Here is a 19,110-nt window from a genome sequence, read left to right as displayed (position 1 = left end):
TTGGAGAATATTCTTCCATAATATTTCAAGTGTTAAGCATGAACATTTAAAATGCATAGAGATTCATATTCATAAAGCACGAAATTTCTGAAACTCAGTTTTCTGTGCTGGAAATGCTTTATCTCTTCTACTAACACCTTAAGAAAGAAAGTGCAGAAAACAACATTGTATGGCACCACTCTTGTTCCAATTGTTTTGTAGTTTGCTATTTGTTACCAATTGCACTTCTGTTTAGCTAATGCAAGTGCTTGAAACAGGAACCCAGATGACTAATGAAGTGGAGAAATTTAGAGAGGAGCTTTATAGCACCTTTGACATCAAGTGCTCAAAGGAGGACACTTACCCATTATAGGGATCAGCTATAACCTTCCTAGGAGACGTCACATAAAGAGGAGTGATGTCTTCAACTACCGTGCAGTTCTCCAAATGGCAGACATGTATCTGGCAAATGAGAAGAAAAACTGGTCATGCATTCACAGGGTGTTTGCTAAAGAGCAAACAAGCTGACCCAAGATTCCTTTGAGGGAATCAGGCAATGAAACAGCTCTCTCAAAATCCTAGGTCCTTCTGGGCTCCTGAGTTGTCAGTCAGCCAAATATAACACTTGTACACAAGCACAAATGCAGCCATGACAGCTTACCCTGAAAGATCTCTGTCAGTCATCTTCTCTTCCTACCTCTAAGCTACAGGGAAAAGCCCAGTTTTGATGGTCTACGCAAACTATACTTGGAAAATGATCTGGCAGGGAAGGGAAGTGCTTTTCTGATTCTGGAACCAATAGCTTGGGATTCAGAACTCTCTGCCATCAGTCTGTTCATGTACAGCTCAGTTGTGTCTTTTTATCACTACTGCTTTTCCTCCTCCCTGTTCCCTGATCAGTAAGCAAAAAATCAGACATGGCAAGAGGATTACAAAAAAAAAATTGCCCCACTAACCATTTAGGGCAAGTTTCTAGTCTTTAGTACAGCAGGAGACTACATAAGTACATTCAGAGTCTTACCATTAACGTAATTGATGTTTTATGAGTAGGAAATCAAGTGCAGGATTGCCATCTCCATTTTTACTTCAGATTGAAGTCATTGTAATCAGAGCTGTCATCATTGTATGAAACACTTTCCCTCTTAAACATCTTTTGTCAATTATGAAGGGCATTATAATCACTAACTAGTTATCTGACCATCTTCCTGAGGCAGAGCAGGAACCAAACAGATTAGATGGGAACCAAGTGGATAAACAAAGTGCCTATACTGGGTATGAGGAAGGCATGAAGTCAGTCTCAAAAACAAAGCAGTTAAAACTAAAAGACTTATGTCCGAAGGGGAAAATAAGACAAGGAACCAGAGTTCCACATAGGGGAGTTACTTTAAATATGATCTGATACTCAGGTCTTCCTTATTTTTTAAATTACGAAATATGTGGATATTACTGAAGTTAAAAATATATTTCTGTAAGTATATTTTGTGCATACATATCTACATATAAACTGTATTTTCTCATGTAAAATGAATCACAGTAATGGTTCAACTTTAGTAAAAAATTAAGTAAGCCCTAGAGCATTACCTTTTCATTCATGACAAAGTATATTCTATGGTAGAGCCAGTCTACTGAGATGGACGTAATATTACCCCAGCCAGCATAAAAGAGTGTTAGGTCAGATATATCAGACATATTTGCAACTCCTTTCACCCAGATGGAATTCCCCTCAGAAAAATAGACAACTTGCTGAAAAATATTCACAGAAATTCCTAAAAATAGAAAGATAAGTGCACACAGATAATATAACAAATAATTTTCAGTTTTTCAGTTAATATTTCTATTTGCCTTAAAAATATGTATTTTTCAATCTGCAACTCATCATCATAGGAGAAAAGTTAACTGGTTTTTCTCCTCCGCTTCTTTTCTTCTTTAAAGCAATAAGGAAACTTTCCCATTTGCTATGTAAATGACGTTATTATAGACAATTGTCCTTCAGAAAGGTAATCAGACAAAGAGGAGATATGTAATATGCAAACTGACACTGATTGCCCCTCTATAGGGCAAACAGATGCAATTGGCATCACCTCACAAAGTACCATTCACTTTAACAGTCAAGCTTGACATAATCTGTGCCACCCCTGCACTGTCAAAGGCTATTTAGTCAGGGGCGGCATTCTTTCTCTGGAGCCTTTGCCTCTGTGAAATTTGGTAAACTCGGATTTCCACACTGTCACCAAGGAGCAGTGTAGATAAGAAACATTAGAGTTGTGAGGAATTTGAGATAACAAGGTTGTCTGGTGACTTTGACTACTAAATCTCTCATTAGTATGCTAACACATCAGCCAGTACCTTTAGCATTAGGTATTATTTTATTCTGAAGTTTGAAGCACATCCCCATATTCATGTTGAGAAAATATAGACATTAATCATAGGGAAACATGCATTCATGTTACCTCAATTTAGATACCTACAGTGTAGAAGTCTCTCTCTGAAGCAGCTGCCTAAATACAGTGAAGAAAAAGTTGCACTGGGGAGAACAATTCATCTCTTCCCAATGCCTGTCACTTCAAATAGGTCTAATCATATCCTGAAAGTTCCTATTTCTCTTGATTGACTATAAAAGGAGGCTAGACACTGTCTCAGGCTATGTGAGGTGCATTCTGCCCTTGGCGAACACCAAGGTCTTAGACACACTTGACAGAAAAGGAGAGAGCCCAATTAGATTTTACCTGTAATGTGGTGGTGTATAATATCATCTGGCAGGCACTGAGCAGCTGCAAGGAAATATTCTGTGTATCTCTTCCTTAAAGACTCTTTCCTAGATAGGAAGAACCATGATGCTTTTTCCTTAACTAAAAAACAGTGAAATTCAAAATTTAGATGACTGCAGCACAGAGAATAATGTTGTTAGCTCAGATACATCATTAATAGACATGTACATACATATGTATACATATGTACATGTATGAATATATTCTTACACCGGAATGACAGACTAAAACCTAAACTCTTTGAGTGTTGAAAGTGTACGGAGTCATTATACAGTGCCTTCTGGCTCCTCACACAGGATGAGAATGCACCACATGAATTTCACACCATCATTTCCTGCAACAATAGTGAGTCCCTAGTGAGGAAAAGTAAGCTGGAGCAAATGAAGCTCTACTGACTCCCGAGGAAATGAAGGCACTAAGACATCCATATGATGCCAGGATCCAGCAGAAGTGGGATATTTAACCCCTCTGGACCTCTTTGAAAACCTCAGTGAAACTAGAATATTATCCCACAGAGGTGAGGAAGAGCAAGGTAATTATGTTTATTTCATATGTTTCATCCTGTTGACAAGTGATTTATTCAAGAAACAAGTAGTTTTCATCTTTCATAAAGATGACAATTGTATAATATCATCTACTTCAAAGTGATGAATTTAATAATGGTTTTTTTCTAATAAAGTCACAGAATTTAAAGTCAAGGAGAGATTTGGTCACATAAGCTGACTTTATGCTTCGGGCCCAAGTAACTTATATCAAAACATCTGCAGTAAATCCACACCTTCTGTCTGGGCTATGTATAACTCTGAGAAAGACAGATTACCTTGTTTCTGAATCTCAGATCCTTGAAAATCTATCACACACCCTGTGAAATTGATCCATGAGGTAGTAACCTTCATTTCAAAAAGTGGTGTATTATTTCAAGTGTGAATTTGGCTGATTTCCATTGCCAAACCATCGTTCCTTTTTTTTCCTCCAGTGTAAACAGCTGTCTGCTATCAGATATCATTTCCTCATATGAGTATCACAAAACTGTCATTAAACACTGTCTTAATTTATTCCCAGATAATCTGCATAGATTGAGCTGCATGTATTTCTCACATGATGCACACACTGTAATTTTGATAATGATGCCTCCAGAGCAGAGTACAACAGGGCAATATTACATCCTCATCTCTTTTCAAGTAACATTTCTTGCAATCTACAACAGCAATCAAATTCTTTTGCTGACTCTTCTTGGGGCTCAGATCTACACAGCTCAGTATCTCATGCAGTAACACCATTTCTGAACACAATATATGAGGAAGGGTTGCTCCTGTTCAACATTAGCACAGGGAGAAAGCACGTGCCCATGCAATTCAGTGGGAAACAACTGAAATTTTATGTGATGACTGGTAAGGGGAAGTGGGGTGGTTCCCCATCCCCATTAAGTTTTTTTGGGGGGAAAGGGTTGTTTGTTTGTTTTCTACCTTAAATTAATTGCTTGGTAGTCGTATTGACATAATGAATGAACATGGCCTGGACTTCTCACAAATGACACAAATGTTTATGGTTCAGGGTCAGCCAACCCTAGAGCAAAACTCCACAGAGTCACCAAGTAAGGACATATCAGAGTCTGAACTATTATTAAAAAAAAAAAAAAGCACTAGAGAAGTAAGTTCAATTTCTCTAACCAATAGCAGAAGACTGGCCATTCAGAGACAGTTTTGAAGTGTTTTCATAGAGTTGAAGTATTTCCAGGTGTTTGACAACTGAATTTCTTCAGGAGGAGGGGAGTATCCTTTGTTTTCTTTTGGTAACATTGATTTCATTCTTGTGCTCTATCTCAACGTGTACCTTTCTCTGACAATTAATTAATTTTTCTGCAGACTATCATTACTTTCAGTATTAATTAGTTCATATAGCAAAATAAATACCTTCTTGAAAGCGTAACAAAAATTGATATGGTCTCACATACTTGGCTTGAGACAACTGGGAAGTTTTAACAAAAGAGTTTTATGTTAAGTATTTGATATTATTAGAAGAAATATATTTGTTTGTCAGCTCTTAAAATCTCATCTAGAAAACAGAATCATGTTTTTTCAGTCGCCACCCCAGACCACTGAGGTGGTCTGTTTGGGCCTGCCAGCTTCACAGGTCATTACCGTGGTGTGTAGCCTAATAATGTCTACAGTTAAAGAACAGGACTCTCTCTGAAATGTTATTGACTTGTCAGTATACAACTCCTTGACATACATTGTTTACAGTCTAAATATTAGTCTCTTCTCCCAGGTACACAGCAGGCCAATGAACATGAGTTTTGTCCTCACGAACAGACAGTGATAAGGACTCTTGTACCTTTGGATGCTGGGGTTGTGATGTTGGCTTCAGCAGGGGGTCCAGCACCAATCTCATTAACTGCCACAATACTGAACCTATGGTAAACCAAAGAGACAAGTTTTGGTTTGCAGGTTTCTTTTGAAAGATTGCCTGAGAAACGTTATATCAAGTAGGGAAGCTGCTACAGAAGTGTTTGCCTTTTAGAAAATATAATGTTCTGGGAAATTTATAATAAAAACAAAACCAACCAAAATCTGAACTGCCCAAAGGTGGAACAACAACAGAATATTCTAAATTTAAAGTCAAAATAAATTTGCAGACTGAGAAGAACAACTCAATTTCATTTCAAAGGAAGGTTTGTATTTACCAGTGCCATCAGAATGCAGGCTTTCATGTTTAATAAAAACAAAGGAATTTTTCCAGATTCTTAAAGGACTAAAGAGTACTGCTATATCATTTCCTGAATATACTAAAAACATGTCACACAAACGTAAAAAAATTAAAAACAACAGCTAAGAAAATGCAGCCTCCTGGTGCTATATCAAGTTGCTTTTCCTTCCTACCCATCTGACTTTTGCATAAGCAGCCAACATACTTGGAATAACTCTGTTACCTCAAGGAAAGCACCCCTCATTTTGGCAAGAACATAAGTAAATAGCATAATTGTGCAGAAGTGGTATTAAGGCATACTCTGGGCTATGTGGGCAAGAAGTGTGACAGCACACTTGGCCACGTCAGTTATCTTTTATTTTTGTACCTGTAAGTGGTGTTTGGGAAGGTGGAGTAGAACTGGAAGCTGTGGCCCCTTGAGGCTCTCAACAATTCATGATTTGCACTGGTCAGGAGTAAGTTGTATCCAATAATCAATCCATTTGGGAAAAGTGGTGGAGACCAACTAACTTCAACAGTGTTTGGACTTGAACTCTGAATATCTTTAATGACAGGAGCTGTTGCAGGAGCTGCAAGAGACAGAAATATCTGACTCTGGTATGGTGTTTAAGACATTAATGGTTTTTCTTTTTTTTAAGTACATTTTTAGGTTTCATACCTCTTAATCCATTTATACACCAATAAACATTATTAGGGACAGCATAAAATTTCAACAACAGTTAACTTTTTTAATGTCCAGGAAAACAGGTGTGTGTTTCAGTCAAGAATTTAGCATGCATAATTATACACAGAAGTGTCCAATGTGTCCTCACAGTTTTGACCATGTAATTTTCTGTGCTTGCTTTTAAAACCAAAAGGAGGAAGGAGCCCTACTTCAAAAAAAAAAGAACCTGTGATATTTTAGTTTGGTCTTCTGCAGCTACCCAATAGACAACACACACATCATTTTGAAGATTAGACATCAATGTTTTCTGTAAAAGAAACAGCAATGAAACCTAAATGTTCCTGTTAAAGTCCTGAAAGATGTAATTAACAGCACAATTCATTACCTCCAAAAGCATGTGTCCGGTAGCTGGGACTAGATGGAGAATGGAGCTGCAGCTGAGACGTAATGATCCAAACTACTCGAAACATATATTCTGTGTAGGCTTGAAGGTCTTTGACTGTATATGAAGTTTCAGATATTACCTAGATTAATGCACAGACACAAGTGGGTTTTTTGCCTTCCTCCATCTGCAGCTAATATGTAGGATGGTATCAGGGCAAAAGAGGTCTCATACAACAACGTACATATTTCAGGATAAAAAAGTTCAGCATCCAAAGTTTAAATAAGAGGAAATTCCGGGAATTATTTTCCTCATAAACTTTAATTTTCCATCTTTTCAGAACTTTTTCTCTTCTCTTTTCTTTAGAACATGTGACCAAATCTAAATAACGAGCAGATGGAGAGAAGGATGGATGCAATATAATAGTAAATTTTAAGAAGGTAGTTAAAAAAACCTAAAATAATAACTTATTATGAGCCATGTATTTTAAACTGCTGATACATACACTACAGTTGTGAGATCCAAAGGCTCCTAGCTACACTGAAATATTTATTATCTGAAGTAATTGTTCCCTATTATTTCATTAATGATTCATTCAGAAGAACTTCCTGGTTAGCCAATTACCTTTACCTTTGATTTGCAGCAGTAACTTGTCATATTCTGTAAATTGGTCCAATAGAGATGATGGTAAGATAACAAGTGTATAGTTGACGCAAAAGGACATAGTATGAGAATAACAGTAGTGAGTCAGCAAAAAGGTCTTTCTAGACAAGTATTGTGTTTTGACAAGAACCAAATAAATTTCCCTAGGGAAAGGCATTTAAAAAAAAAGAAAGAAAGCAAACAGCCATATTTCTCTTGAATACTCTCAGTCTTGGCATTTCATAAGCATGGCTCAACACGAAACTATGGGAATGTTTACATTTAGTAGAATTCAATATTTTTGTCCCTAAGTTTTTCAGTCACTTTTCCAACCCTATTTAGTAATTTTAGCAATTTCAATATTAAGGAGTTTATAGTAATTTAACATCCACGTGGGCTAGGAATCAGCTGAACATTTTAGCTACATATTCTGCGAGGAGATACCTTCATTTGATAGTTTTGAACCTGCTACCTGCTAGTTTACATCAAATTTCCTAGTTCCTATGTTGAAGGAAATGGGCAATAATCGACCACTCCTCAGCTTCTCCATGCTACTCATGATTTTGCTAACTTCTTTTATGTACCTAACAATATTTTTTTAAAAAAGGACAGAAAAGAGCCTATTTCCTTGCAAAGTAAAAGGAAGTGTCCTTCTTTACCTCTGTGTACCTCCAGTCTCCAGGGAGCTGATTGTACTTCCACTGGATAATATATTTCACCCCAGAGATATTAGCTGGCTTCCACCCTAATGTGACACTATGGCTTCCAATGGCAGATGCAAATGGTGCTGTAGGCTTGTTCAAGTAGTCTGAGGGGAAAATAAAATGCAACTGTAAAGAAAAAATCTTTCAAGGTAATCTCTGTGTCTCAAAGGTAAAAGCCTATTACCCCATACACCTGAAAGTGGTGAAGCCAATAAAAACACACAAAAGAATATATTGAAAATGCTGCTAAATAAATCCATAACATTTCAAAGACAGTTTGATAAGTAAGCCTGAAATGGGCCAAGTTCAACATGAACAAATGTAACTACAACTCTGCACTTTTATAAAAGCACTTTTAGTTACAGATGCTTAGTAAAATTTTACTGAATAGAAACCTAGAGAAGGTGTAGGAGGCCTCTGAAGAGACTTTCAAGGGAATTATTTCATTAGCCCTACATCAGCCCAAGGTATCATCTTAAAGAGTTGAGACTGGATTCAAAAATCTCACGTCCATGAAAGGGAGGGAAAGAAGTTTTACTCTAAGATAAACTTCAGTGTATTTGTTAAAGGAAAAAAGAAGAGTGGTAATATTCTGATTAATGAAAATACTCAAGTCATTCCTATTTTTTAAAGAAATCCAGATCGTAGAACAAGACTATAATCTTAAAAATGAATTTATCACTGTCAGTTGGACACAGGACTCTATTCAGACTTACTTTGTGCTTCAGCTCCATATGCATCCTCTGCACGGCTACAGCCAAACTTACAGGAAACTGTCTGTGTAGGGTACAGAAGTCACTGGTTAGCTTTGTGTAGAGGCAAACTTCTTTCCAGAACCATGCAGACACATTTTGAATACATACAAATTCTGTGGACATTTTGCATATACACAAACCCTGTGAAAATAATCATATTCATTTTGAAAGATATCGGTATCATAAACTCACTCCAGTGATTTTACTGAGAGCCTTTTTGTCAATTCACTAGGCACTGAACTAAGGGTTACCTACTTACACATTGTCCCTTTGTGGAAAGCACGAATATGGGGCTATATTAAAGTTGGAAACAGACTTCAGAGATAACCATGGAGTTTAACCAAGGTTTTTGACTTGTTAGTGATGTATTCCACGTGTTGGATTTCACCCTTTCCCACTTCAAGTATTCCTTATGAATGAGGCTCATTCTTACAGATGTACTTCCAGTGAATTTTCAAAACAGTCTGAAATCAGCAATTTGTAAGAGCAGTCATGCCTAATTCACACTTCCTTTTTAGTAGTTACTCCTTCTGGTACAGCGGTGTCTACAAGCTACAAACATAACAAATATCCCAGGGCAGTGAGCTCCACATTCATGTCCGAAGAACAGAAAATTCCTGACTTTTCAGTTTTGGTAGGAAACATAGATATAGTATTACCATGCATTATAGGTAGAGAACAGGTTGAAACATGTTCCAGGTGGGTTTCAGTAGCTTTAAAATTACATTCTAGAGTCTCCTGGAAATCGAAAACTTTTGAGAAGTGGTGGTTTGAGCTTTGCTAGACAGGTGTTTCATTTGGGTTAATTTTATTCTTCAAGTTCACTTGGCCTATAAAATCTTGAAGTTTCCTTTATACAGCAGCCACCTTTCAAGCGATAATTAACCTTTAGATCACTAAGAAGCAATTCATTATGGCAAGTGAGGAAATTTTTTTAACTGCTCTTCCTATGATTTGAGGATACACACTTCTGGCACCCTCTGGAAACTGATAAGACATATTATTCCAGACAACACAGTTGCAGCTAAGACAGATTTGAAAACTTGCCTAGCAGTATCCTCCTATATACAGTATCTCACGTGTAGACATTCAATGCTGAGTGCAAGCACTTAAAAAATTTTATCCAATGTTTTCATATTCAGAGAAATGAAATACTTCCAAGTGAATCATCATGACTGTTAGTGGGCAAAGATCTGGGTATTAGCAGATATCAGTTATCAGCTGTACACTGGAGCTTTGACTTACAGCCAATATTTGTTTAGTTGAAGAGGATAGTGTCCCCAGATTACGTACTGATTCATAGTGCCTTCCGCTTCCTTTAACACAGACATTTCTGAGCATTTGTTTTTTGTTGTGTTATTCTTTCTTCTGATTTTTGTCTGAACCTGAACCATAAACCAATTTTTTGCTTGAGGATTGCAAAAGCTCCTAGCCTTACAAATTTAGAGGAAAATTTGTCATCTGTTCTACCTGAAAACAATAAATCTTCATATATTCTCCATCCATCAGAAATGCCCTTGTATGAGCCAGAGTATACCGTCCTTTCTTGTGAATATTCCCACCAAATTCAGTGGCATTCCCCTGCTCTCAGGTGAAAGGAGAAATACTACCAGATTTCAGTCCCAAGGTGTAGTCACACAACAGAACTGAGCTAATGTCAAAGGAAAAGTCTTACTCTTACTCCCACTCCTTTGCTCTGCAGACTGCAATGACCTGATCCTCTTTGTGCAGTGACATGATGCATGCCTGACCAGGTGGGTAGTGAAGTCAATCAACCAATCCAGTGGAAAGATAATCCCAAAAAAAGCCCTTGCAGTGACAGTGAATTTAAGTGACATATTGCATGACCAGACAAACAAAACAAAAAAAAAAAAACCAACTCAAAACCAAAAGCAACAAACCCCCCCCCACTAATCTTGTGTTTTTACAAAAGTAAGTTGGTTACTTCTTGGACAGTTCCTAGATTCCAAAACCACTGTTTAGTGCATTAGTAAAACTTTTTTATAGTAAGATTTTGATAGATTAAAAAGCATTAAAAAAAATAAAAATGATCCTTTCAATCAAATTTCCAGGTTGCCAATGGGTTTGTATTCTACTCAGGACTCTCTCCAACTCCTCCGTCACCTGCTTGAAGTGTGTTGCCCCCAGCTGAGAACAACTTTCATCCTGAGGTCTCATCCTTATCATCTCATCTTTATCCTATCCCATTTTACACTCTGTGTTCATGATAAAAGGGCCCCAGAAAGGCATTGTCTCTTTAAAAGCACTTTGTTAACCCACTTATCTTTTTTCTTCTATCTCTCACTCCTTGTTTCCACTTCTTACCAAGCTAGTATCAGACCAACCTTAACAAGCATTCTCTCTGGATAGTCTTTGATGTCATTAATGAAAAACTGGATGAACAAGACTCTGGTGAGAGCCTAGAACATAGTTTAAATAGGTCTGAGATTAGTCTGCTTTCATTACAGCAATGCTCTTTGCCATACAGCAGTGTTTAACACAAACATGACCTTAGCCACCATGCTGAAAAGAAAGGATTCAGGTACTTCACTCATCTTCAGAAGTATAAAAAAATTAGACCTGAATTGACAAGTTTGTGTATCTACATTTTTTTTTCTTAGCACTATGTGGACACAGTAATCACTGAAATTGTGATTTTTATTTTTTTTTTTACTGCTCTGATAGCATTTAACTTACCTCACACGCTTTGGTGTATGTCTCATTCTACCAAGAAACAAATTAATAAAATATGGGATTAGTATAAATATAATCACAGAGTATTTCAAACAGATAATGCCTATTAATAAGAAGTTTCTTACAGTGAAAGTACACTACAAAACCTTTGGCAAATAATGAAAGACAAAAAACACACACTTGAAAAAACAGAAAGTCAACACTATAACGATGGATGCTGACGAAAGTCAGCACTAAGGATGAATGAGATTTAGGTGTTTAAGAGGTCCAGGAAAAAAAGAGCATTTTAAAAATTATCATGGCAGTTGTCCCAGACCAGTGCTAGTTCTCATCCATCTGTTTTAGTAAAATCAAGAAATCAATCTAATAAAGACCATGTGCTTCATTTACATCTACATGCAACTCTGAGACAGTCCCTGGTAGAGTAAAATCCTGAAAAGCACTAGTTCTTTCTCACTGTTTGAAAATCTGAGTGATTGAGCGGTTGAGCTTAATGAACTGCAAAATGCCCACGCATTTTGTCAAACATAATGAAAACTTTTGATATTACAGGCAACTTGCATAGCAAGAATTAGTAGCTTCCCAAAACAGAATTTATAAACAAACTGAGAAAAGATATGGACATTGCATCTTTTCATAGAAACACTACTCTGAGTAGATTTCAAATGTCTGTCATTGGATACGCCATCTGATGGACTGGAGACAAGTGCTATAGAGCTAAGGCTAAGGCAATACTCACACATTTCAGTGGACAATTGATTTGCACCGTTTCATTCCAAAACTGACATCCCTGTATGCACTGCAAAGACAGAGGGTGGCTTTAAAAATGACTTTGAAAGTACATTTTTTAAGAGAAGAGATACTCCAGCTCTAATGGTAAGGACATTGGTTCAATTTTCAGCTGCAGTACAACATTCTGCATGACCAAGTCACTTATCTCCTTCATGAGCTGGTTCTTCAGCAATAAAATAGATATTTATAGCACTTAGACTCTGTAAAAAATATATTAAATATACCAAACATTATAGGTACTCAGATCTTACAGTAAGAGAATTATGTTGTATAGTGCCCTTCTCAATGTAAAACCAAGTACAGTGAAAAGGAAAAAGAAATCATTCTTAGAGATTGGTTTGTGAAAAACTGGAGATGTTCAATTGCCTGTTCAGCTCTGGTAAAGACTGTGACACTGTTGCTTGTATTGAGAGCACTTAAAGGATAGCAGGACACTTGAGTAGACTGTGACTATCACTTCAGGAGGGTGCTCAGCTTTACATAGGCCTTGGGAAAGGGCTGATATGCAGCTCCAGGGGTAGAAGGAGCCCTGGCCAAGACAGTCCACATTCAGTATTGCTCTGGGAATGAGTTTATTCAGCCAGCTATGATGTGTGTGGCCAGTGCTCCAACCATCCCAGGTTTATTTTAGCATCTGTTCTCTGTGGAGAAGAAACAGATATGCAGTATGCAGCACAGCCAAGCACAGTGGAAAGCTGTTCAACACAAGTGTCGTCCCCCCCCCCCACTCTCCAACAGGCAAGCCACCGGCTTTAAAACCCTGAGTTTTCAAAGATGTAATAAATATTACATAGTTCAGTTTTGATGTTGGACCTTTCTTGTTTCTACCGTCCCATTTCTTAATGATCATGAAGGTTTTTCTCTTAAAAGGGAAGCTGGAACAACTTTAGAAGCAGAAGACTCTGATATTGAATATTGCAAAGCCACATGAAAAAACAAATTATTTTATAACACTGAGCAAAGATAATTGTAACCTAAATAGGAGAGTCAACCTTGCTATGTATTGTCATGACAACACAGACTTTTATGGTCCCACCATCATAAATGACCCAGCCTCACTAGATATCAGGTGCTGAGAGGCTGCTTCCCACCAGTCTCTGCAGAAAATATTGATGACTGAATTCTCCAGCACTCTTCAAGGAATATGTGTAACCACCAGCTTGAATTGCATTTGAAATCTGAACTAAGAAAACATCAGCTGAAGTCCTCCAAGAATGCTCCTATGGAAAGCTCATGTTAAGCTGAAGATTTCCCATGATAGAGACAACCATTTGAAGTCCTAGAAACTATAGATGTTCAATAATTGTAATTATAAGTTTTCTACCATTGAATCATTGAGAAAGCAAAATACTTAACTGTACAAAGGAAAATGAATGACAGTCTTACTGATATGCATTTTGCAGGTAACACTCATTTTGACTTCTTGTCTCAAAAATGAGAGACTATGAACTTTGTAGATCACAAATGTGAACATGACTCACATTAGAGATCCACACCCTTTACACATTTTCTTTAAACAAAAAAGATAGCCATGTCTCTAGGAATCCGAGCCAAGTCTAACCACACAACCTAGTGACTTGTGCTAGACAAGCAACTGTGCACATTTACTTTGACAATATGATCACTGTACCCGTTATACTCAAACAGCAGTAATACAAAATGCCTTTAAACAACAAAGTGAATCATTACTCACTGCTCTAGTGATGTCACTAACATAACAAAGGTTAGTAATTCCAAGTTCTCCTTCCTGTAAGAGAAATACAGACATTTTTAAAAAGGGCCAGAATATTTCCCCAAAATTCTTTGATTAAGATGTAATAAAGCATTGGTTCCTTGTAAAACAAATTTTCTTTGACCAATGTTTCCTCACCTGGAGAAATTTATTGTTGACACACCAGTAGCTTCTCACTCGAGACTAATGTCAGAGTAGCATCAGAGACATTGGAAGAATCGGTTGGTGTTAATTAAATTATCTCAGGTAGGAATTTGGCTCTTGTCTCCTGATTCTGGTTCACTGAGTCAATAACAAATGCTTCACAAATATGTTGGACCAAGTGGCTTTGACCTCTGTGAGCAGAAAGACCTTCCTTCAAGCTAAATGCCTTTTGTCTGGCTGCCTGTTGAAGGGTTTTACCCAGCCATATGGTGACCTCCACCATCCTTCCTCTCCTGCCAAAAGTGCTCTCCAGCTAATGTGCCTGGGTTTTTTATGTAATTCAAAGTGTGCAAAACCAATCACTGTCTGTGAAATGTAAATGATTTGAGGATGTATGCAACAACCTTAGAGAAGCTTAACTCTTGAGTTTTGACCTGAAAACAGGTAGGGCCAGCCTTAGTAAAACAATTCTCAGAAAGAAATTTTCTGCAAAACTAGGCACATTGTGACAATAGTGAGAATCAAAGTTTCACAAAGCAAATTTGAACACAAGTAGACTGGAGGAGTAAAATAAGATTTACATCTCTCAGACTCCAAAATTACATTTTCCTCATCTGAATGCCTTACACAATACATTCACTGAACATGAATGTGATTTTCCTGTCTTTCAAAGCTGAAAGGAAGAGCAACTTACTTCTTATTCTGAATTAATTTAAGCTTAAATCAAAGGATCCTCATTAAAGTTATCATTGCATGATAGGCTTCCATCAGGGAAGACAATTAACTCTTTCACTGATGCAAGAGTTAGAACTAGTTTTAAAGGAACTGTCAGGAAATGTATGAAATAAAATGGAGCAGATGATAGTGATAGTCCTCTGCAGCAGGTTTCCACAGTTAGTTAGCACCAAGGCACAAAATGTCTTTTTTACAAAGCAAAGATATATGGTCCTCTAAATCACATCAACATTTCAGGTAAATAGAAGCAAGGAGGCAATTCCTGAAAACAGAATAATTGCTTGGATTTGAGAGGTTTTGCTAATCTTTGTTCTGCATTTGTAGAAGGAAATGTAATGAATTCCACACCACTATTCAAAGGAACATTAAGAAAGCATAAGACTAAGGATCTGACCACTAATTTTAATACTTATAGAAACACCTACAATTTTAGCCAGTTAACTTGAAAATTAAGCTGCAACCAGTTCAGTATAGTTGTGCAAGCCACATATTCCCAGACCATTTCTTGTGAATTTACAGTTTTCCTAGGTTTATAAAAAAAAGTCCTGCATTAGACAGAAGCTAATTAATAAAGTGAATAAATAAAGAAAAAATGTTTATCTCCCCCACCTTCCAGGGTTTTTAGCATTCATAGTAATTTCATTCAATCGAATCAGTAGGATTTCTTCTTTATCAGTTTCCAAAAATTCAAATGTCAAACGTTGGCTCTCAAACTCTGCTTTTACTCGAATACATTCTTTAAAATCATTTTGGAAGAGCTGATATGTAGTATAAAGTGATAAAAACCATCTGTGTTTCAAAAGATTAGGTGCAGTTTTTGAAAACTTACCAGGTTACTTGTACATAAGTTTTGGCAATTCCTCGAGAAAGTACAGTACACTGCAGAAATCCATAGACTGTAAAAAAAGACAAGTCTGTTTAGCGGGAAAACCCACAGGCAAGCGTTTCTCATAACTCAGACTTAATTTTGTCTGTCAGCCTGATTCTTTCCTCCACTTGGCCATACAAACTCCTTTTAGTCTGGGTGACAGAGACACAACTGTGAAATTTCTGCATGTCAGGCTATTAGAATATTCTTTAAATCCTTGTTTGCACTCTGTTCCTTCAACAGCTTCTCAGCTTCCTGGAGCACTTGTCTCAAACTTACGCAACATCTCTTTCATAGTTTCTTATTAAACCACTGAAACAAAAGAGTTGACCAATGAAAGTCAGTGTATCTACTTACACAAATATCATTAACGTAAAACGGAAACTAAGTGCAATATTTTTAATCAGGTGCTCCAAGCAACACGGAAACAGTGAAAGAATGGGAAATAAAGGCCTAAAGTTAATTTTTACAGTGATTAGGCTACTTCTAAATATTTTCAAGTGAATGCAACTAAGAAAATCTGCTTGTGATGATGAACAACCTTGTTAAAACTCACCTGGCCATATCAGGTATGACAAAAATTTTAATTAATTTTCTGTTTTAATGACTGTTTTCAAATGTTCCATTTCCACACCAAAATACCACTCAAAACAGCCTCCTGTCTGCCCTCTGATGCAATCTAGACACAAACAAAATAAGCAGAGCCAAACTGCTAGGGGCTTTCTACATGAGTAGGCACAATTGTGGTAGTAAATGTGTACCCAAATCATGGAAGAAAATTGAAACTGATAAATAAATCATGTATCTGATTTAAAGAGTGGTGAAGAGTTGGAGACTCACATTAAAGAGGTCAGTGGAAATTCAAGCTTAAGACACATCCAGTCCTGCCTAGTCCATGGCATATCTGTGCTGCGTTGGCAGAGCTATTCACAGAGTCATTCTGCAGCAGAAAATCAATCCAGCTTACATATATATATATACAAAAACAAATGCTATAACATTTTGTGCATGTATATTACTCATTATAAATAAAATTTGCTATTTTATAAATAATATAGCATTTTGATGATCAGTTGAAGCTGACACATCCTGTCATTGCTGCTTAAAGAGGGTACCTGCTTTTCCACCATATCTTTCCAAGCCCCTTTCACTTACCAATCAAGCGTTTCTACAGTCATGCAACAAAACAGGCTAAGAATCTGGTTAACACTAACCCAGCAACTGGAGTGAACTGCTCAGCATTAACCTGATACTGTTTTCTCTGATTCAGGCTCTAGAACAATCCTCTGTGATGCTCTGTCCTTGCAGTGAAAGGAGTAAAAGCACCAAGGCAGGAGAAAAGGGTAAGCCAGGTTGGAGACAGTCAATGAGCGCTGCGAAACACGGGGCTCAAAGATGGCCAGAGGAAGGAAAGGCTTTGTGGAGAGTGTTCCTTCCTTTTCTGCCAGTTGCTCTTGGAAGCATTTAAGGGGTTCCTTTTGCATTATCTCAGTGTCCTCACTACTACTCAAGGGAACTCCTAGATGAGAGTGAGACTTATCTAGGGTGAGCTTAGCTTCAGCTAAGGGCTTCCAGCTACACAGGTGAGGGGGAATTACTGCCCCATTTGCTTGTCACTTCTCCACTCCGAAAGATGCTGTCCCCGCTCCAGCCCATGAGCAAAACTGCTCAAGGGGGAACTCCTTAGTTCCAGCCAAAATAAGTCAGTTTAGTCTTACTGCCTAAACAGTAGCTCTCTGCTAATCCAGCTCATCTTGGTTGAAGAACCTTCATCAGAGCTCATGTGATCAGCAAAACTGAAGAGGAAGCTGGTGACAGGCAGATGTAGGCTGCTTTGGATAGTTAGGACATTTAGGACCCTCAGTATTTGGTTTCCAGGACTAGCAGGTCTATACCAATAAATAAATGTACCAACACCCATGCCCTAGCAAGTGGCACAGGATAACCCACATCCACATTTTAAAAACCAGTCATACCCCAAAGGAGGAGAGATGCAACTGAAATACCCATGGATTACAGTTCTTAGCTTTTACTATATGCCAGACTGTTTCTGGTTGGGCTAGTGCTGATGTGAATCAAAATCAGACAGAGCTCAATGATTGATCTATGTGGTCACTTAGGATTAAGAATGCTGGCTGGCATGGATTTAAGTTACTATCTTAGATGTAGCGCAGGTAAACAAATATGACTAAGTTCAAACTTTTTTAAAAAATCTTTTAATTGCATTTAATTATTCAGCACTTTTTTTGTTTTGGCTTGTTGTGTTTTTTTTTTTTTTTTAGAAATTGGTTGATTGTTAGGATGTCTTGGGTCTTTTTTTGTCATGTATAGGGAGGAGTAGTAGGAGATGAGAAACACAGAATCATAGAATCATTATAGTTAGGAAAGACTTCCAAGATCATTGAGTCCAACCTTGGACTGAACACCACCATGTCAACTAAACCATAGCACTTAGTGCCATGTCCGGTGGTTTCTTGAATATTTTCAGGGATGGTGACTCTACCAGGTTAAGAATCTGGTGAGGAATACAATCAAGGTGCATCTTAAAGTCTGAAGAAAAAGTCCGCAGCGCCATAAAAATGTTGGCATTTGGCTTTTAGGACAAGGAAATTTGGTTACTATGAAATATACATAACTAACCCTTTCTTTATCACTGGAAAGCTTGGCTATTACTGATGTCAATAATTCTTGTCAGTGAGCATTTGCACACTCATATATGGATAGTACATGCATACTTTGCACAAATGGGTTCTAAACACTATCGATAGTTAATAAAATAAAAACATTAAAGACACTATTCAAACGAACAACTAGTCGAATGATGCAGAATTTTTTCTTAGACTTTCAACACTGTCTTCCACCAGGTGTCACTGTAACATCCCATAAACCACGACCTTCAAAGAAAAAAAACCCACTGAAATATCTCCTTTCTTTTTTATGTTCCTTTGAATACGCTGATCGAACAAATACTAACAGTCAACTGAGTCTTCGGATTTTTCACCTGAATTTCAGAAATTCTTCAGAAATAGAATACTTATGGGCTTTAGAAGCCAAACTTTAAAAGGAGGGTTTGCAACATCTGTAAATGACCGAGCATTAAGTGCAATTTTTAAATGCATCCCTGTTGTAACACTGACATGGAGTTGTGGATCCAAATTTTATGATATATCATTAATAACCTTGTCCTTTATATTATAGATCTGCTTACAAAACATCATTTCCTTCATTCCAAAGACCAGCACAAGGAGAGGATATGCAAGGGAGAAGACCCTGAACGAGGACAAAAATTGAGAAAACTCCATTACAGTTCCCTACCTGAACAGCAGCATATATCAGAACACTTTGCAAACTATGGACTCATCTTTCAAACCCTTTCGAGATAAATAGAACTATGTACAGACAAATAATCAGCCCTCATATCTTGAGGAGAAACATGCACATTATTACTGCCAGAAAAACAAGTAACTCTTATTTTCTTTATACATGAAATTTTCATTATCCACAAAGACAAACCTTTCCTCTGTGTGAACATGCACATGACTGTG

At 37.3% G+C, this 19,110-nt stretch overlaps 1 protein-coding gene across 8 annotated transcripts in view; it reads right to left on the bottom strand.

The window, feature by feature from the left end:
• The window catches only part of ROS1 (ROS proto-oncogene 1, receptor tyrosine kinase), a 72,245-nt gene extending 56,401 nt beyond the window's left edge, over positions 1 to 15,844 (bottom strand). For 4 of the 8 annotated variants that reach the window (XR_007905236.1, XM_051792086.1, XM_051792087.1 and 1 more), the window contains exons 1-12: positions 15,527 to 15,844; positions 13,780 to 13,833; positions 12,034 to 12,093; positions 11,298 to 11,324; positions 8,562 to 8,622; positions 7,801 to 7,949; positions 6,503 to 6,641; positions 5,821 to 6,022; positions 5,082 to 5,158; positions 2,706 to 2,828; positions 1,561 to 1,745; positions 344 to 441 (exon numbers count right to left, since the gene is read on the bottom strand). Coding sequence is in view for 7 of the 8 variants with exons in the window: in XM_051792086.1 (XP_051648046.1) it covers positions 344 to 441; positions 1,561 to 1,745; positions 2,706 to 2,828; positions 5,082 to 5,158; positions 5,821 to 6,022; positions 6,503 to 6,641; positions 7,801 to 7,949; positions 8,562 to 8,622; positions 11,298 to 11,324; positions 12,034 to 12,093; positions 13,780 to 13,833; positions 15,527 to 15,649 (1,298 nt within the window). In the remaining variant the exon portion in view is untranslated. The other 4 variants (XM_051792089.1, XM_051792090.1, XM_051792091.1 and 1 more) reach the window with 4 other exon arrangements.
• Positions 15,845 to 19,110: the final 3,266 nt, after the last annotated feature.

Source organism: Manacus candei, unplaced genomic scaffold (genome assembly GCF_025592945.1).
Source record: "Manacus candei isolate 608988 ecotype Guabito, Panama unplaced genomic scaffold, ASM2559294v1 h1tg000034l, whole genome shotgun sequence".
Classification (NCBI taxonomy): Eukaryota; Metazoa; Chordata; class Aves; order Passeriformes; family Pipridae; genus Manacus; species Manacus candei.
This window is presented reverse-complemented; position numbering and strand designations above follow the sequence as displayed.